A 22,118-nucleotide genomic window follows, 5' to 3' on the forward strand; every position below is an offset into this window, starting at 1 on the left:
AGGGTTAGACAGGAATCACGGTTGTGTTCTTTTCTATGTTTTTTTTCTTTTTTGTTTTTTAATGCACCGTTTACAATCTTTTCTGCTTTGCCCTAAGGTTGACTGGCAAAGAATGCCTCGTAGCATAAGGTTCGCTTTTTAGATTTTTTTTAATTAATTTTATTTTTGAGATTTAAGTCTAAATTTTAAAATAATTTCGTAATAAAGTACACTACTACTATTTAGGTATTTAGGGACTAATGGGGAAGTCAACTTAAATTTCGACTTCAATATTTATTCAGCTAATAGACCACAAGGGCACTTTTTCACGTCAACGTGGAATTTACATACAAACAAAAAAAAACACATCAACAATTATAAAATATTTAGAAATGTATAAAGTCTCTAAATGCCGATTACAAAAAAAAAACATACATAAAAATAATCAAAAATTATCTATAGGTGTAATTGTTTCTAATTGTCAGAACTAAAAGATTATAATAGTTTATCAAATTACAAAAGTCTTTTCAGGAACACAAATAAACTTAATATTAATAAAATTAAATTGAAATAAAGTAGAAATTTACCGTAAGAATTGCCTTATTATCACTCCGTTGAGACACCTAAAAATTCTGCACTGTCTAAAATCACAACTTTCTAGTCGTCCTATAAGGCCTGAACTTTAGTTACTGAATGCGAACAGTTTCACACAGAGCATTGTTATGAAACCAGACTTAAACAGCTTCAAATGAACATTGTTATCGTTGCCATTGGAAATTCGACTCTATTATCAAACGTGTAAGATTCAACATGACATTCGATACATGTAATCAGGACATTTGACACGTGAATGTTTGCTTTTAAAACATATCGTTGGTATCAGATTCACGGACGTATATGATCTGCCCCATAACAACCGTAAGCGAGTGGTTTGAATTGAACTAGGATACGAGTATATATATTGTCAAAAAAAGCGGCCAAGTGCGAGTCGGACTCGCCCATGAAGGGTTCCGTACCATTTATGACGTATTAAAAAAACTACTTACTAGATCTGGTTCAAACTAATTTTCGTTGGAAATTTGCATGGTAATGTATATCATATATTTTTTTTAGATTTTTCATTCCGTTATTTTAGAAGTTACAGGGGGGGGGGGGGGCACACTTTTTTTCACTTTGGAAGTGTCTCTCGCGCAAACTATTCAGTTTAGAAAAAAATGATATTAGAAACCTAAATATCATTTTTGAAGACCTATCCTCAGATACCCCACACGTATGGGTTTGATGAAAAAAAATTTTTTTTTTAATTTTTATGACGTATTAAAAAAAACTACTTACTAGATCTCGTTCGAACCAATTTTCGGTGGAAGTTTGCATGGCAATGTATATCATATATTTTTTTTAGATTTTTCATTCTGTTATTTTAGAAGTTACGGGGGGGGGGGGACACACTTTTTACCACTTTGGAAGTGTCTCTCGCGCAAACTATTCAGTTTATAAAAAAATGATATTAAAAACCTAAATATCATTTTTGAAGACCTATCCATAGATACCCCACACGTATGGGTCTGATGAAAAAATTTTTTTTTTTTAAATTTAATGACGTATTAAAAAAAACTACTTACTAGATCTCGCTCAAACCAATTTTCGGTGGAAGTTTGCATGGCAATGTATATCATATATTTTTTTTAGATTTTTCATTCTGTTATTTTAGAAGTTACGGGGGGGGGGGACACACATTTTTCCACTTTGGAAGTGTCTCTCGCGCAAACTATTCAGCTTAGAAAAAAATGATATTAGAAACCTCAATATCATTTTTAAAGACCTATCCATAGATATCCCACACGTATGGGTTTGATGAAAAAAGATTTTTTGAGTTTCAGTTCTAAGTATGGGGAACCCCCAAAATTTATTGTTTTTTTTCTATTTTTGTGTAAACATCATAATGCGGTTCATAGAATACATCTACTTACCAAGTTTGAACAGTATAGCTTTTATAGTTTCGGAAAAAAGTGGCTGTGACAGAATCGGACAGACAGACGGACATGACGAATCTATAAGGGTTCCGTTTTTTGCCATTTGGCTACGGAACCCTAAAAAGTATACTAAGTGTCAATTTCTTGACACTCTACTCGGTAGTGACCTCACCTACGAAGCAGGAGGGTTCGAATCCGTGTAATTTATTACAAATATTTTGTTCCTGATTTAAAATGGGTGTGCGACAGACGCCATGTCTGAGCCCCCGTCAGCTGTCGGACCGATATTATTTGTTTGAGTGCGTATGTGTACGAAAAGCTTGGTGGAATTCCATTTGGAAGAATCGCATGTTGGACCAACAGCTAGTGCGTGACGGCTAAAGATGGCGCCCCACAGGCGTACTTAGTTCATAAATTCAGTCACAAAGATTTGGACTGACAAAATGTAATACAAACCTCTTAATAAAAATAGTTTGCCATGATTTGGAAGCTTGTTTTGTACTGATCAAAACGTAATAAAAAGTTTAAAGTTTAGATCGTGTTTTGATCTACTACTTGTTTACTTTGGGATTATAGTTAGACTCAAATACGCGTCTGAATTGTGAAAAATTATACTTTACAAAAGGGAGTAAAAAACAAGTGTCGCATTAATAAAATAGATATAACTGTTTATTTGTATAAACCTACTTTATTGGAACGTTATTTTATCACCAGAATTTAGTTCTCCGACGAGTCTGTATTTCAACTAATACCCTTCAAACTTAGGGTACTTTTCAGTGACACGCTAATTTTTGACTGCCATTCAATCAACTACTAGGTTTAGTAAATCACGTACAGTTGCAATTTTGGCAATCGAATACACATGAATTATATATTTTAAGAAAGATAAAAGATCCAACTCTTGTTTGATGTATAATTCAACCGCATAAAAACGAATAATAAAATAAATATGGACGAAAAACAAATCGCGTATTTTTAGCATGATTTTTTATTAGAAAAATCCGAATATTTCATGAACAGCGATTGATAATAAACATAGATGACGAACTAGCTCTGCAAAATGACCCCACACATATTGTGCCGAAGCGGGCGGGGCGTCAACTTTGTGCCGCGGAGCTATTTAGTTCGCAAATAGCGGCCCATTGTCACAGTCGTAGTAAGAAGTATTAAAATTATATCTTTAATAAAAGAAATATGCCTTATTGTGCGGATAAATGATGTGCTAGTCGTTCCAACAAACACTGGAAACAATATGGGATTACTTTTCACGTATAGTTTAGCTAGGATTTTGATTTCTCTTGATCAAAACAGGTTTCATATGGGGATGATGTTTGTTTGAGATATTGACGCTGATATTTTGTTTGAGATTAGTCTTCTATGTTTTTTTCGTTCGCTGATCATGAAAAACTGAGACAGCAAATTACGTTAAATTATATAGTAAGTAATTCAGCATTAAATAAGCTTTCAACCCATATATATAATAAGGGATCTGTACTGATAGAACTTATGGCCTGAATAAGAGGGATCCTACATCCGATATCGAATCAGACAATATGAAAACGTTCAAACAAGTTGTCAGATCCGAATTGGGCTCTCGGTGTGAATATAACCATGTAAGTTTTATGATCATGTTTTCTTCGCCAAAATGCCAGCTCAGCTGTAACATTAAGTTAAAGAAAAATAAGCAAAAAGTGCTTTTGTCCACAATGTCGTAAATCGGGTATGACCTTGTTTCTGTCCTTCTTATTTAATATTTGCAGACTTTGCAGTCAACAATCTTGGAATTATTCCTTTTTCCTGGGTATATTTCTTTTATTAAATGCTCTTAGATCTCTTTAGTATTTGGTATGATTTTTTACATTGGACTATTTTAGACTTGTATAATACATATATCGTTGTCTGAGTACCCACCACACAAGCCGTCTTGAGCTTACCGTGGGACTTAGTCAATCTGTGTATGTGTGTCCTATAATATTTATCAGTTATTTGGACAGTTAACATATGTTATCAAATTATAATTATTTCCGCAATTTTTTTACGCCTACCACCATCATTGCTTCACCTTTTTTACACAGTTTCCCATTTAGCTTTAGACATAGACATACATACCGCCTCATCTAATATCAAACCCGTGAAATATTAGAATTGGTTCAGTCAGAATGCGGCAAACATTAAATGAGTTTTCCTGTGACAACCGATTTTAACTTTGCTTTTGTTACGAAAATACCATACATTTTCGTAACTCAGTGGGAGATTTTAAGGACATACGGTGAAATATTCTTTGTACCTATGGCACCATTAATTTACTATTACGTAACACGATTTTTGACAGATATGACCCCCTCCCCCCTATGTAAGAAAAAATAAGAAAAGACGCCCTCCCCCTGTTCAATATTTATTACCTAAGTAAGAGAGCTCAATGAGGGGGGGCGGGTTTAGGGTCGGCAACGCGCATGTAACTCCTCTGGAGTTGCAGGCGTACATAGGCTACGGATACTGCTTACCATCAGGCGGGCCGTATGCTTGTTTGCCACCGACGTAGTATATAAAAAATAAAAAAACAATAAAAAATAAAAAAAATTAAAAAAAAAATCTAAAAGGAAAATGAATACACACAGGTTATCAGCACACCAGGGGCTCATTTCTCGAACGTTATTAGTCTAATATTATTAGTGTTGCCATGGTAACCCATACGATTTGACAGTTCGTGGACTAATAATATAAGTCTAATACCGGTCGGGAAATGGACCCAGCTCCAAAATATCCAACGCAAGTGTTATTAGTTTCCCTATCCCCCTATAAAACAACAGAATCACAGTTTTGGTATCTATATACCCTATAAAACTTGGATGTATTTTTACGAGAACCTTCGGGAACATATTTAAAGTAGAAGTGTTTATACGGGGCGACTTGTAAAAGATTTTTCCGAGAAAACAACTTCTTTTTATAGTGTGAGCGACTGCGTACTGAGATGTGATACGGAACCTTTATGTTATTTTGAATGTTCAATGGGGTATTTATAGAATAGGTAGGAATTAGAGAAGAAAATAAATGAAATAAATATTAGGTGACATCTTATACACGTACACCCAAAGCGCCAAAAGTATGGAAACAAGCTTATATTTTAATAGAGAAGTGTGATTTTTAAGCTAGGTAATATATACTACTCATTAGAAACAAAATGGTAAATATAACAGTAGAACATTTTAAAAGTAAATTACTCAAATCACTCATGTTCTGGCTATGATATTTGCCAGTTCAACATTTTTCAAAGCAATTAAATGGGTATAATTATGGCACCTTTTCCTTATTTTATTTTTTTTGACAATATTTTAGGATGTTTTGATATTTAGCGAGCAGTTTTAATCTTTTGTCGTTGCTTAATGTAAATTTTAGGTTACAATTATAAAACATAGACACAAACATGAGATATTATAGAAACCTTGTTTCCAGACTTTTGGCCTCGGGTGTATGAACCTAGCCCCAAACGAAGCAAAGCATGTACTATGGGTACTAGGCGACGATTTACATACTTACTTATATACATATAAAACACCCATGACACTGGAATAAATATGTGTTCATCACACACATTAAATGCCCTTACCGGGATTCAATTCAATTCAATCAACGAGGCAAGTTGTGCAACCCTGGAGTCCTGGCAGAGGTGCGTTTGAACGTACCAGATCGGTATGTGTGGCGACGGCGGCGGCCGAGCCTGCTGGCCGAGCCGTGCGCTCGAACGCAACTCCTTCGCCAGGCCCCCTTTACGCGCGCAATTCGGACACTTAATCGAGTAGCGATCGAGTTAGATTTGTTTCTTTGTTCTTTGAGCGAATTCACAAGGGCCACGCTGTATGTATTGTGTTACTGTAGTTTGTAATACTTAATCTATTTACTGCATACCTATGTAATTATTTTATTTTGTGTGTCAAATTCCATACTGTCGAATTAGGATATCCTGTAACGATGGTTGTGTATGTAATAAAAAAAAAAATTTTTTTTCACCAAGGCGTTCCGGAAACTAAGTCTCGAAGCGATTCGGAAAACTAGTTTTAACTAGGGAAAACGCGTTTTCACTAGAAATGGGTTTTTAAGGTAACATATACATTACATTATTTAAAACATGTTATAATGTTTTTTTTTTAAATGGCCAAATTTTAGGTCAGGTACACTAAAATATCCAACTGAAATATTGCTGTTTTAACCGCATACATTTTAAATACTACACTCCATGAAGCTTAAGAATTTATGTACAATATTTATTGTTATAAAGTTTGTAAATATCCGTAAGCACCCTTTAAAAGCCTTTTTGATACCCCACGCGATAGGTTATTAGGTTTTTTAACATTACATTTTTTTAATGCAAATATTGTGGTAACCGGTTAGATATTTTACATACTAGATATATACAGAGGATTACTATAACTAGCTTAAATCTAAAAAAGGCCGTTGAGGCATTGTATCAAGGATGCTGGCGTCATTTTCTCGTTGTATCGCAATACTGATACGTTGTGCGAGGAAGCTGCCAGCTCTTCGGTCACCAGTTACGTCAACCAGACATTGATGAATATAATGTCCTCCCAGACGTATCCGTCGACGGCGACATCCTGACAAATAAAAGGGTCTTAACTATTACGTGCATGGGCGCGGACGTGGCTTGCGAATCCAAATTTTGTTTTAAAAGTCCGGCAACACGAATCACAGTAGAGCTGCCCAGATGCGTTGTATGTGTAATGGTAGGAGGGCTTGGGCTGAGTTTCTCGGAGCTGGCGTTTGGCGTCAAGATCTTCAAGTCGGGTGTGCTCGAAGTTACTAAGACCTGTGTTGACAGCAGTTCGCCAGTCCGATCTCCGAGATGCAAGCTCCTCCCACGACTCGCATGATACGCCGGTGGCCGAAAGGTGGCGTTTTAAGACATCCTTGTAGCGTAAGTACTGCCCACCAGCCTTGCGTTTACCTGCAGCTAGCTCAGAGTAAAACACTACTTTAGGCAGTCTAGATGGTGCCATACGTACAAGGTGCCCACACCAACGCAGTTGGCCCTTTATGAGCAGACATTCCATTGTGTGGCATTTCCTTAGATAAATCCGACGACGTTTCAACGGGTACATATATTTAGAAAAACGCTCGAGATCATAATCCTTTTTCGGTAAGAATAGTATATTTATCCTTAAGCCCCCACACTTCAATTGCTATCTTTATCAAAATAAAGATTCAAAATAGAATGGAATGGTAAACTTTTTATGTCTCTAGCGTCGCATGATGGTCTTTAATAACTATTCTTTTTTTATACGAAGTACCGTATTATGTACCTATTTTTCTCCAAATTAGCTGAAAAAATCATAATTTAATAACATTTTTATAATTATTATTTATATTGTTCCGTACCTCGAAAGGAAAAAACGGAACCTTTATAGGATCACTTTGTTGTCCGTCCGTCCGTCTGTCTGTCTGTCAAGACCCTTTTTCTCAGAAACGCGTGGAGGTATCAAGCTGGAATTTATATCAAATACTCAGGTCTACTGTCCCTTGGAGCTGTGAAAAAATCAAACTTCTAAGCCAACGCAATCAAAAGATACAGCCGTTTATGCCGCAAATTTTCGACACTCGCAAGTGAATCAAAATCAGGGTACTTCCCGTGAATTCAGAATCTTCAAATTTGGAACGATGCAACGTCTTATAGCAATAAAGGAAAAATTGCGAAAACCGTAAATTTTTAGTTACATCCAATAATAATATACCTACAAGTTTGTACGGAACTCTCGGTGCGCGAGCCTGACTTGCACTGTTTTTTTTAATTAATCCTAACCAAAAAGAGACTTGAAGGAACTGTCATAGTAACCATTACTTGAAACGAGCGCTAAGTTTAATAGGCATCTGGGGGCCAAGCCAATATGACAAGCTGTGATAGAAAATGCCAATAATGTATGGAAATAGGCAAGTGACTTTTCGTAGTCTCTCATCCCTTTACATTTTTACTTTTTGGTTAACGTTTGTCAATATACGATTGTCAAATTGGCTACGCCCCTGGGCAGGTAGAGGTATTAAATATTATATTTTTTTGTGTCGCAGTACACAGTGTTTTCATATATTTCACGCTGACCTATTGTTTCACACTCCAGAAATCAAAGCAGGGTGCGCAGTCACACGTAACGCTTTAGTACCGGGTCCTTAGTGCGAAATAGTTTGTTACGAGTAAACAATTATACTTCTGCGTAGGAAAAACCGGTTTATTCAGAGCTACCGGTTAATAGAGAGTAATTTCGGAATCTGGTTTCGAAGGGATAGCATGAATCAAACACCTTGTTTGATTATAGACAGAAGTATGTCTAATCTGGCTGAAAAATAAATTGTTTTATGTATTCCACGATAAACAAACGTTTGCTAGTTGTAGAAATTGAGTAAACATATCTAATTAGGCGTTTTATACAGAGAGAATTGCATTTTTACTTGATTTCTGCAAAAAACTTGTGCGAGCAGTGCAGATGGCATAACTCTGCCAAGTTATTTCTTTACATGCCTGTCCTACTTGATCCATACTTTATATATATATAAAAAATCTCAAACGATACTTATCCATAAAGATACAAATAGTTTATTTGGCAGCCCGCGTACTGCTGAGTTGCTACGAAATACTAAATCAGGAGATAGACGTTTTGGCAAGCAGCCGCAGACTTCTGCCAAATATACGACGTTTGTCGGGTCATATCGGGTCGCGAGCACGTCAAAATTACGGTTTTAAAGCGTTATTGTTTGTAAATTTCTTTACATTACAGCCACAGATGAAATGCTAGTACAATAGGAGATATAACTCTGCGTAGGGATCGCCAATAGCCCATACTGAGGGCCTTGAAATGCGTTTACGCATGCCACATAGTCCGGGGGAAACCAGGGGCGATGACGGACTAACCAGTAGAGAACTACCGTCTAAAACCACCAACGAACGCCGGCTCCGCCTTAGATGGGGTGCCGTAGGGTCGCTATCAGCATTCGACCGCGTGCGCCCCGGCGGGCGGCCTGTAGGCCGCAGACATTTTCGGTGCCAGTTGGTCAGGCACCCCAGTCATGTGTGCTTTTATCCGCAAAGACTCCCCCGGAACCCTGCGCAGCCCACTACAGCCGGCCTACCGCGTAACACAAAAAACTAAATTTCGTTATATGCCTCTACATCACTTTTGCATATTTGAGCGATAAAGAAATTTCAATGTTTGTGTTTCGCGGTAGGCTTCTGTAAACAAACCGCCTTGATGAATCATTGTCATTGTGACAATTAGAAAACTGTTAAAGGCATAGTACGCGACAAACTTCGTCGACTTCGCACACGGCTAGCTAACTCAAAAAATGTCTGCACACAATCGACCCAATTAACAACCGAGTCTCTGAAGACATAAAAACTGCAAATAGCAATAATAGGGTTGTTTCCAATTTTTTGAAACGCTTGTATTACGTTCTTTATTAACTAAAAGTTGCCTTAAAATTCAACTTATATGCTAAAAACGGCTTTAAATATTTTAAATTAATAAAATATATTTTGAAAGATGCTTTCGCGCCCAAAACACTCTTTGAAAATTGTGTGACGTCCCAGTGTACGGTTTGATACATAACTACATACACACGTAGAAGATACGAACTGTCAACTGACATTTGTAATTTGTTCTTTACCGCCTAACTGTCAACAGTGTCAATCCGAGAGTTGTGACGTCATCAGAATCTTCAATGACGTTTCGTGTTTGGTCACGTGACGTGTGCCAAAAGATATTTTAAATTCAATATTTACGAAAATATGGGTAGTCGGCGACGTACTAAACGCAATGAAGTGCCTGCGGAAACATTTTGTTACAGATGCTGCCTCTAGTACTAGCACCTCAATGGGGTGCCTTGGTGAAACATACAAACATCCAAAGCAACATTCGTTCGGTTCCGAGTTACCTCAATATCTACGGACGTTTAGGCCAGTGACTATCTTTTACTTACATACGACTTACGTAATGACCTAATGACGGATCTTAGTTTTATTTACTTAAGAACCTAGTTGTCATTTACCGCTCTAGTTAGCCGGCTACAATGTTAGATCGGGGAATACCTTTAAACGTGTTATTATAACGTATAAGGAAAGTCATTAGTGTTTGCATTAGTATGTTAAAAATATCACTACGCAGTTTACTGCGAAAACCTGCTTGGTTAGTTAGATTAGATCTTAGGTAGAACATATATTTCGTAGACTATGTGCGTATTACCTACAGATAATAATAATAATGAATAATTCGTAGATCACTGCGTACGTGCTAACTGCGATCACATGCAATAAATAAATAAATAAATATTATAGGGAATTACTTAAATATATATAAAACGCCCGTGCCTCAGGAAAAAATATCTTTGTTCATCACACAAATAAATGACCTTACCGGGATTCGAGCCCAGGACCATCGGCTTCATAAGCTGGGTCACCACAGCATATAGGCTACTGGTCTACTAGTCAAAGTTTCTTTTTTCCAACTGTCAAAAAGATTAGCCACTATGGAATTTATAAGAAAAACAGAACATGTGACGTCATGGTCACGTCGTGGTGACGTCATGGTGTTTGATTTATTGAACAGAAATTGTGTCTTAAAATAACTGCTGTGTAGTTTCTAGGGTTCCGTACCCAAAGGGTTACTGAGACTCCGCTGTCTATCCGTCCGTCCGTCGGTCACCAGGCTGTATCTCATGAACTGTGATAGCCAGTTGAAATTTCTACAGATTATGGATTTCTGTTGCAGCTATAACAACAAATACTAATAACAGAATAAAATAAATATTTCATTCCAATCTCGAGGTACCTACTCATCCAATCACCGAAGTTAAGCAACGTCGGGCGGGGTCAGTACTTGGATGGGTGACCGTTTTTATAGATAATGGTATTATAACCCTTCCTGTGCGAGTCCGACTCGCACTTGGCCGGTTTTTTTTACGTTTTATAAATAAGTATTGATGTGCTACAACCGGTACTGAGGGAGGTACCGGTAGGGAGGTACTTAGGTACACCGTTTTGAGGCTTGGAGGATTTACCTAACAGCTGGAGAAGCCCTCTGCCGATTTTTGCGGGGAAGGGGCAGATCAAATGTATGGCTATTGGTACGTAACGTACAAATAGCCATGTCAGATTAAACGTCAGGCCATACAATACATATGACCATTCACCGAGCTTATCGACAGAGAAGTAAGCTCTTAAAGGCGTCTCAAGTTGTTAAATCCTGCAAGTTTTGAGGTATTTAGAAATTTTGTATCCACGTATACATAATATTTCTAATATTTAAAAGCGATTTTATTGTAAGAGTTAAGTCTCCTCGAAGCTACAATCGTATAGCTCATAATGCAATTTTTAAATGTTTGAGTAGATTAGTAGTGAGTAGATTTTATTTATTGTTTATTTTTAATCTAAAATCATTTTAATATTTATCGGTTATTCACATTTGTTTCGGTTTGAACCGAAATCAAAAATCAGCACTGTTTGTTTTAAGCGGGTCCCATTATTTCTACGTTTGACATTTGAGATTGTCATTTATAATCTACGGGATAAAAAAACAGACTTTTTTAGTGAAGGATAATGTATGTACACATGTACGTCGCCATCAGACATATCGGAGCGGCCGAGGTGCTCAAAAATATCTGAACACGAACTCTAGCGCCTTGACAATAGAGGCGTGTTCAGATATTTGTGAGCACCTTGGCCGCTCCGATATATCTGATGGCGCATGGACATGAAACTGTTACTCATTATTCTTTTTTTTTTTGCCTGTAGGTACAGTCGGGTTCATAAATATGTATACAAAATACATTTTTAAGAAATACACAAACATAAACATATACTTATATATACATACATATATATGAAATCAGATATAATTAAATAAATAAATATTATAGGACATAGGTATGCTTATATATGAATAAATCAGTATTTGTCTCGAACTTGTGTTTGACTTACGTGTCCCAATGTAAAACATGGCGCAGTCGGTAGGATACGAAACTACTCTCCCAAAGGGAATCTGGTTTCGAATATCATTCATTTTTTCAATAGATTAATGTGAAGAAATGTATTATTTATGAATTCGACTGTACGATAGGTTTCCATTTCGTATCTTGTCACACAGACAATAGTAAGAGGTCCCTAGAGACTTCATTTTAATGGGGTTGGCCGGTCGAAGTATTAAACAGATGGCGCCATCATAGCTTGCCCTGTCAATCCCTAGAATTGTATCAAATTCTTGTTTTTTTGTTGGAATTTTGTAACCTGGATTCCAGTACTTTAAGCCAAATCTCATAGAACAAAACTAGAGACAGGGGCAAGCTATGATGGCGCCATCTATGCAAACCTTTGACAGTTGCCAATCCCATTGTCTCTGTAACAAGGTACCAAATGATACTGAAATTAAATTATTCGAAGGTACGCGAATTACGCGTTGTAATTATATTACGAATAATAAAATTTAATGTAATCAAATGTTTGAAAGACTCGAGACTTCTTTAATAAATTATTTTAGCGTCTGCAAACGATGCTATTAAGCTTAGAATAAATTTAAAAGTGGTAAAATTACTGCCTTGAACTACTGTACTGTACTGTCCTGAATTGAGACTTGAACTTGGTGGAAAATTTGCTGCCTACGGATGAGGTCTTGGTTGCTCAGATGGCAGAGCGCTGGAGTATCAATCCAGAGGCCGTGAGTTCAAGTCTCACCCAAGACAGTAATTTTTCCACTTTTAAATTTATTCTTTAATAAATTTAATTTGTGAATAAGTTGATATTGTAAGATAAATTGCATGATTGTATTAAAATCAATGCCGAGAGTTGAATCTTTATTTACTACCTGAGACATATTAAACTAAATTAAATTAACGTTTATTTCAAGCTCGTGTGGCTCATAAAATGTTAGTTATGTACAATATCCTCCCAAACTCACAAGCGGTATTGAACCTTTAAGTCTAAGGAGAGACTTTGCCTCCTTGTGTGTGTTCTACCGCTTGTACAATGGGCTGTGCTCTGAAGAATTGTTTGACATGATGCCAACGGCCGCTTTCTATCACCGCACCGCTCGCCATCGTCAGGGTGTTCATCCTCACACCCTAGAACCTAAATGGTCGCGTACTGTGCGGTTTAAGAGGAATTTCCTCCCGCGAACGCTTCGGCTGTGGAATGAGCTTCCTGCCGAGGTTTTCCCGAGGGGCTACAGTATGGGGTTCTTCAAAAAAGGAGTGTACAGGTTTTTAAAGGGTCGGCAACGCGCATGTGATGCCTCTGGTGTTGCAGGCGTCCATAGGCTACGGCGACTGCTTACCATCAGGCGGGCCGTATGCTTGTTTGCCACCGTCGTGGTATTAAAAAAAAAAACTTAAAAACTATGTTAGTAACAATAATATCTTAACTAAAATCATAATAATTCACCGGTACCGGGCTTATGAAGCCCGCGACAGTGCATAATGTACGGACAGTCGATCCTATCCGCAATCATAGTTAGGATGCTGTTGGGGCTGCCGTACCAGCGCGCTACCCAGCTATATAAGAACATTTACAGGTGCTCAGCAAGCTCGGTTCTCCAAATATACGTAGTTACGCTCTCATTTCAAAACGACTAGCTAGATTGCTCTGAAACTTTGTACTTGCAATAGGATATAGACCAGGCAGGTCGGGCCAGGAGCATATTTCGTCAGTCATCGCCTCCTGGCTGATACTCTGTCAGACGATAGTTTAGCTGCCGTTTCAAACAAAAAAAAACCGTCAGCCGGTTCTATCGCGGTGGAATGACCGTCAACTGTAAAATGAACATGTAAAAGATATGCGCCTACCACTTTATGTGCGGCAAAGTATGCGTAATGTGTAAATTGCGTAATCCGTTGATGGCTTTTGAGGCATGTACGCCTGATGAAATGCTACATGCAAAGTTTCATGATTTGTTATTGCGACCAGCTGATGTTCTTACCACCGCGATATAACCGGCTGACGATTTTTTTAGTTAACAACATCATCTGAATTATCATTTGACAAAGTATCAAACGGGAGGCGATGACATTTTTTTTATTTTACGTGTTTCGGTGACTGTCATTCCTCAACCCACCAACGGAGCGGCAGCTGACGTCCACGAGGGTTCATCATATCTAGCCGTTAACCACTACACGAGTTTTCAGCCGGGAGGCGATTGGTCATGGAAATTGTTCCTGGCTCGCGGTCTGTAAGGTATATATATGCCTGTAGTTTATGTAGCTTCAATTACCATCTTAGGTTAAAAAACAGCGAATTTAAGTTATTCATATATAACTTGATTTTGCTCTTTTTCGTTTAATTTAGAAATTGGAGATACTTAAACTAATTACAGGTCTAGATATACCTCATGTCATTATTTATGTGCAAAGTTTCATTACAATCTTACACATAGTTTTAAAATGAGAACGAAAATCCATTTTAATGGGGAGGTGAGATTCTGGCCATGGACTAATAAGGAGGTCACACGTGACAAAGATACTATAATATTTCATGTAAAGTAAATATTAACACCCACATTTAGCCTAAAACAGATACGTAAAATATTTTTAAGAATAAGTAATAAATAATCTTATTTCTAAAGCTTATTATACCACACAAGACTACATGAATGATAAAACAACGTGGGATTAATTGTGATTCGAAATGATTAATTATTTATTATATTTGAATAATGATGATGAAATGGATATTCCAATGCATGTATTTCCTTTGTTGTTTTTATTATATTTGTTTGACATTTAGAATTTATTCTAGAAACAATCTAGACTAGTATTTTTTATACATTTTTTTTTTTTTTTTGCATGACTATATTTTGTGAAAGTTTTAGTATTAAATTTGATCTATGAATTATATTCATTAGTATTATATATGGAATAATATTTACAACATCAATAAATTGCTCTGATAATTAGATTAAGATAATTATATGTAATACTGTCTTACTATTCATAAGTGCTTGTTGCTAGGCCTACATGAATAAAGTATATTTGAATTGAATTGAATTGAATTAATCAAATGTATCTTTTATACAATTTATCATTTCTTTATAAAACTATAATATTAATCTCAAAACTTCTCTTAGTGTAAATATCTAAAACTGCAATCTGGAAGAGCGAGGTCTCCGGACACAGGTACTTCATACCTAATAGGAGGACTCGACCACCGTGTATTTATCAACTAAGATTGAAAATAAATAAATAATTATCTTAATTGTCTTATCTTATCTTAAGATGCCTATGCAAAGATGTCATCTTAAGATACGAAATATATTTTAATATGCTATCGTAAGATACAAAATATATCGTAAGATCCTTACAGATTTTGGTGTGCTGTTATGCATTTTAATGTACAATGCATAATGGAATTAATCTTAAGAAATCGAGTGGATCGATATCGTAACTTAACAATGTGTGATACCTTAAGATACTATATTTTTTATGCAAACATATTAACATAAAACATTACAGTATCATCTCCATGTACGCACTTCGCAATTAAGATTTTTGTGAAAGTTGCAAAAAACAAGCACGTGTCGGACGCTCTGGGCTTTCGGCCGCAGGCCTGGAGCTTGACTTTCGGCCTTCGAATTAAGACACTTGTACTAATTCGGGCGTAGGCCTGTAGCTGGACTCTCGGCCTTTGCATCAACACACTTACTAATGTTCCATGTTTGATCACCAAAGATGCTCTTTTACTCGCTTCCGGCATTTGGCCCTACGGAACCTTGGGCCTTCGGCCTTTGCATAAGAGACTATGTATGAAGAATATTTTTTGCTAACTTAAGGAAAACATTTAAAACTTGAATTATCTAGTTAGGCAAAATCACTTTAACATTATTTCAACAAAGTAATCCTCAAAAGTTTAAGGAGCTTCAAATCATTTTATTAATAGTTATATAAACTTTGAACTGAGAAATACGAAAGAGATATTTTTCGTACATGATATTTTATTCAATTTGTAAATAATATTTTTAAGGTGTTTTATATTTATATTTTTAAGATGTAAATAATAAGTTGAAAATGCACCTCCTTTCAATTTACATAAATTTGTATTTTCACTTCTACTCTCTTTTTTAAATCCAAAACCAATATTAAGGTACAATATTATTTAATTAGCCAATTGCAAAACCAAATATTTTAAAATATTAGTTCGTTTTTAAAATACAGTTCGAATTGAAATATATTAAGGTTTGAAGATCGATTTTTTTTTTATATTAGTTACAAAGTAAACGAGGAGAAATTTAAATATGAGGTCCCACTTTGTCGCTTGCCATAAGGACGCCTTCTCAGGTTATTACAAGCAAATCTCGTCCTTATGGCAAGCTACAAAGTGGGACATTTTGCCGGCCGCGTCACATATAAATTGACACCATACCTAAAAGGAAATAATTTTAACAATATATTTACAAAATAAAGGTAATGCGTGATGCGTTTCATTTGTTAACTACATTTCATTTCGAGATAAAAAGAAAACATCATGATTACTAGTTAGTTGCATGATTGATTAGTTCTTAATACATAATTAGCATTTATTTTTGGTTAATGGCAATTACCACGTGCTTTAAAGAATGACCATCACTTCTTCATCTCACTAACACACGAATAAAAAACATATATATACTTTTAAATAATATATACCGGATGCTTTAACGCAACCGGGCAAAAACACATTAAAACCAAATTTAAACTTGTTATAAACATTATCCTAAGTAATTTTTTTAAAGACCACATACAACTTACAGTCTAAATTTATCTCGCAATAAGCTTAATAAGCCACAAAAACGTGCAAAACCCCTTAAAAATACGCCCAACACTCTATTTATAATCGCCTAAGAAACGAACGCAACCCCGCCAAAACATCACTAATGAACGCCACAAAAACATAACCATAACAACCGCTTTTATCCCATTATATGCTAAAAAATACACATAAAAAAATTGCTAAAATACAAAAAAAAAAAATTGGCACAAATATTTTTGCCAGTATTTCTTTTTTAATACAAGTTTGACGTACCTTGGTTGGCGGCGGGCGGCATTGGAGCGTGCTCGGAAATCGCGGGTAAACTGACTGTCAAGTGCTCAGTTTCGGCGGGACTCAGGCGGCCAGTGCTGCGCCGCGGTGAGACGTCAGTGAGATTTTATCGATAATAGTACATCACGATACAAGTGCGAAAAATAGGAAATTCGAAACGAGTGGCGATAAATTAAAACACGACAGAAGGGAGTGTTTTAAATCGACACGAGTTGCGAATTACCTATTCGCACATGTATCGTACAACGTTTTACAGTACATATGGCCCTTTAAATGTTCGACACAGTAACGTAATATGCTAATTTTCGCACTAGTGCGGTAAAGTAGCACCATATGTACTGTAAATAAATATTATAGGACATTATTACACAAATTGACTAAATCCCACAGTAAGCTCAATAAGGCTTGTGTTGTAGGTACCTAGACAACGATATATACGAGGTGCCCGTGAGCATTGCGAGAGATTTTAAAGGTGCATTCCTGATGGCAACAGAAGTAAAAAATGTTATATGACTTTTTGTGAAATTTGACAAAAAAAAAATCTTTTTAGTTTTTTTTTTAACACTCCTGTACATAAAACGGATTTTTTATTGATAAACACATATCCTAAAATTAACTAAAAAGTATTTTTTTTATTTGGGGCTAGCCTCTCGAATACATTTTTTAAAATTTTCGATGTCAATCAATAGGCATGTCTAGACTAGACCTCAAAGTGGATTGCCACTCAAAAATGTGTTTTCTACCGACTTATGGCGAAAGAATGATTTTGAAAAACATTTAATTATCTCTGAAACTAGGCCTAATCCAGAAAATTTTATATGACATTTTAGTTTCTGAATATTACCAGGAATGCTTAGTTAAAATGTCTCGCAATGCTCACGGGCACCTTGTATAATATGTAATTATAAATACTTAAATACATAGAAAACACCCATAACTCAGAAACAAATATTGTGTTCATCACACAAATAAATGCTCTTACCAGGATTTGAACCCGGGACCATCGGCTTCTTAGGCAGGGTCACTACCCACGAGACCAGACTGGTCGTCAAATCGACAGTATTGTGACTTGTACAGTCGACATCAGATATATCGGAGCACCTTGCTCACAAATATCTGAACATGCCTCTATTTTCAAGGTGCTAGAATGCGTGTTTAGATATTTTTGTGCACCTCGGCCGCTCTGATATTTAATGGCGACTGTAGTCAGTATCAAAAGTAGTGGAGACTATGCCTCAAAAGTATCTACTCTCATATAGTTAGCGTAAAAAAAAAACAATTAGACCGTAAATAAGTTTTTGGCAAAATTTAATTTTTGCTACAAGCTTTTATCGCTGACTGTACCTTTCTTTCCACGGGCAACTAATACTTATCGAGACAATTCTAAAAATCCCAAACACAATCAGGTTGCGTTGTTTTATCAGCGTTCCTGTGGCTACCTCCTGTCTCCATCAACAGATCAGCTCGATGGTAGCATAATTTTGCATTGTCACCCGACTTGCATATGTATGCAAATTTTCAGCTTCATTGGAAACCGGGAAGTGGGTCAAATTTAACTTGCAAGATTTGATTACAGACAACGGGACAGGTGAAACTAAATAAAAGCTTGTAAAATACTTTTAAACGCGAATTGTACAGATTTATTTCCATTTTGAAAGGTATTTTTTCTACTCGACTATAATGGTTGAATTAAGATTTCATATATTAAACTATAATTCCGTACTTTTCATGTATGAGCCTCCAACTTAACTATAATATTTATTTCGATACGCTGTGGTCAACTATAAAATACTATAGGGGTGGAAAATACTTTTAGCGCGTTATATCATCCGTTGCTATTGATGCTAAGTGGGACGAGTGTTTTTTTAAGAACTTCTTCTTCTTCCTCGCGTTATCCCGGCATTTTTGCCACGGCTCATTGGAGCCTGGGGTCCGCTTGACAACTAATCCCAATTTGGCGCAGGCACTAGTTTTTACGAAAGCGACTGCCATCTGACCTTCCAACCCAGAGGGTAAACTAGGCCTTGTTGGGATTAGTCCGGTTTCCTCACGATGTTTTCCTTCACCGAAAAGCGACTGGTCAATATCAAATGATATATCGTTCCGAAAAACTCATTGGTACGCGCCGGGGTTTGAACCCGCGACCTCCGGGTTGCAAGTCGCACGCTCTTACCGCTAGGCCACCAGCGCAGTGTTTTTTTGAAGAACATATTTTGTAAATACATAATGCGGTTATTTACTTACTTAGGAGGATTTATCGGAATAGAGGAATACCTTTGAACTCAAATAATACCTTAACTATTTATAGGGCACACTTACATAACGGGGTTTTCTGTATAGTAGACTTAGAAACAAAACTATCTACAAAAACAAAAAAGCGGCCAAGTGCGAGTCGGACTCGCGCATGAAGGGTTCCGTACCATTTAAGACGTATTAAAAAAAAATCTACTTGCTAGATCTTGTTCAACATTTTACCACTTTGGACACACATTTTACCACTTTGGGACTGTCTCTCGCGCAAACTATTCAGTTTAGAAAAAAATGATGTTAGAAACCTAAATATCATTTTTGAAGACCTATCCATAGATACCCCACACGTATGGGTTTGATGAAAAAATTTTTTTTTTAATTTATTGACGTATTAAAAAAAAACTATTCACTAGATCTCGTTCAAACCAATTTTCGGTGGAAGTTTGCATGGTAATGTATATCATATATTTTTTTTAGATTTTTCATTCTGTTATTTTAGAAGTTACAGGGGGGGGGGGACACACATTTTTTCACTTTGGAAGTGTCTCTCGCGCAAACTATTCAGTTTAGAAAAAAATGATATTAGAAACCTAAATATCATTTTTGAAGACCTATCCATAGATACCCCACACGTATGGGTTTGATGAAAATTTTTTTTTTTTTAATTTTTATGACGTATTAAAAAAAACTACTTACTAGATCTCGTTCGAACCAATTTTCGGTGGAAGTTTGCATGGCAATGTATATCATATATTTTTTTTAGATTTTTCATTCTGTTATTTTAGAAGTTACAGGGGGGGGGACACACATTTTTTCACTTTGGAAGTGTCTCTCGCGCAAACTATTCAGTTTAGAAAAAAATGATATTAGAAACCTAAATATCATTTTTGAAGACCTATCCATAGATACTCCACACGTATGGGTTTGATGAAAAAAATTTTTTTTTTAAATTTTTATGACGTATTAAAAAAAAACTACTTACTAGATCTCGTTCGAACCAATTTTCGGTGAAAGTTTGCATGGCAATGTATATCATATATTTTTTTTAGATTTTTCATTCTGTTATTTTAGAAGTTACGGGGGGGGGGACACACTTTTTACCACTTTGGAAGTGTCTCTCGCGCAAACTTTTCAGTTTAGAAAAAAATGATATTAGAAACCTCAATATCATTTTTAAAGACCTGTCCATAGATACCCCACACGTATGAGTTTGATGAAAAAAGATTTTTTGAGTTTCAGTTCTAAGTATGGGGAACCCCCAAAATTTATTGTTTTTTTTCTATTTTTGTGTGAACATCATAATGCGGTTCATAGAATACATCTACTTACCAAGTTTGAACAGTATAGCTTTTATAGTTTCGGAAAAAAGTGGCTGTGACAGAATCGGACAGACAGACGGACATGACGAATCTATAAGGGTTCCGTTTTTTGCCATTTGGCTACGGAACCCTAAAAATGCTGTTAATAAAGTTGCTGTTACAACTTTTGAGATTCTTGAATTTCAAATGTTTTATTTTTCAACTGGGTTGAGAGTGCTCACGTCATACATCAGTTTTGGTACCAAAACGATTATTATCTTCGTAGTCGACATCTAGCATCGAGTAGCGGAATTATCAGTACTGCTACTTGACAATAGATGTTGCGACGAACGAAAAGTCTAATGTTCGACAATTTTCAGCTAATATTATAACCGGATTCTATTTTCAACTCCTTCTGCTTGTAATATTAGTTGTAAATTGTTGAGGAATACAATTTCCACCAGTCACAACATTTGAGACATCTAGTGTCAAATAGCAGTACTAATAATTCAGCTACTCGATGCTAGATGTCGACTACGAAGATAATAATCGTTTTGCCACCAAAACTGATGTATGAAGTGAGCACTCTATGTTACTTATTTCTCTATGGTTATAACAAATAGCACTTTTCTAACCTTTTGAGGTTAAAAGTATTACAACTAGTACAAATTATCGAATTATATTTAAATCATTATATCAGCTAGACATAGTCTCCCTCCGTTGGAGAAAAGAAGAGCATATCTAGATGTTTTATTTTTATTTAAAATTATTATAAATCACATAGATTCTAACCTTTTATTAGATAGCGTTTCCTTCAAAATTTCTCGGTTCCACTCACGTTCTAAACCCACATTTTCTATTTCCTCCTGTGGCACACAGTATGCTAAAAAATCTTTCTTTAGGCGCACTTGTTATTTGTATAATGAATCTCTTAACGATATAGATATTTTTGTTCATAGTTTGTCCGTGTTCAGGAACAAAGTAAAACAAGTTCGGCAAATTTTGTTTTCCAGTAATTGATCAATTTGGTTTCAGTCATATTTTTCATAGTTTCGTATGTTTTCTTACCTTACTTGCATATAGTACACAACTAAACCGGTAATTTATAATTGCGTAATTTACATTTCTATGTAACAGTTTTCTTAGTAACGTAGGAAACTTTAGGCCTATTTTTAGTTCATTTACTTCAGATATATTTGTAAAAGGCTGTTTGTTTTCTAAAAAAATAAAAATATTAAATGTAACAGAGTCGCTTTGTTTTGTTTTGTTCGATATTAAATCAAAATCAATTCTATACTCTAACACCGTTTATTCAAATGCCCCTGTATCTGACTGCCCTGCTCTTGAATAGTGGGTCGCTAAATATTAAAATGATTAAATATATACGTAATTAAAAACGAATAAAATGATCATCAGATTTTTTTATTGTTTACCTACTCGTTCTTATATTATAATTCTATTATTGACATACCAAAACAAAAAAGTGTTTTTTTTTTATACTACGTCGGTGGCAAACAAGCATACGGCCTGCCTGATGGTAAGCAGTCTCCGTAGCCTATGTAC

At 35.9% G+C, this 22,118-nt stretch overlaps 1 protein-coding gene across 2 annotated transcripts in view; it reads right to left on the bottom strand.

The window, feature by feature from the left end:
• LOC133526623 (dipeptidase 1-like) overlaps nucleotides 1-17,448 on the bottom strand; it is a 314,385-nt gene extending 296,937 nt beyond the window's left edge. The window contains exon 1 of one of the 2 annotated variants that reach the window (XM_061863317.1): nucleotides 16,990-17,448. In XM_061863317.1, coding sequence (XP_061719301.1) covers nucleotides 16,990-17,011 — 22 coding nt within the window. In that variant the 5' untranslated portion in view covers nucleotides 17,012-17,448. Of the gene's footprint in view, nucleotides 1-566; nucleotides 891-16,989 lie in introns of those variants that run through there. The other variant, XM_061863320.1, reaches the window with a different exon arrangement.
• Nucleotides 17,449-22,118: the final 4,670 nt, after the last annotated feature.

This window comes from Cydia pomonella, chromosome 1 (assembly GCF_033807575.1).
Source record: "Cydia pomonella isolate Wapato2018A chromosome 1, ilCydPomo1, whole genome shotgun sequence".
Classification (NCBI taxonomy): Eukaryota; Metazoa; Arthropoda; class Insecta; order Lepidoptera; family Tortricidae; genus Cydia; species Cydia pomonella.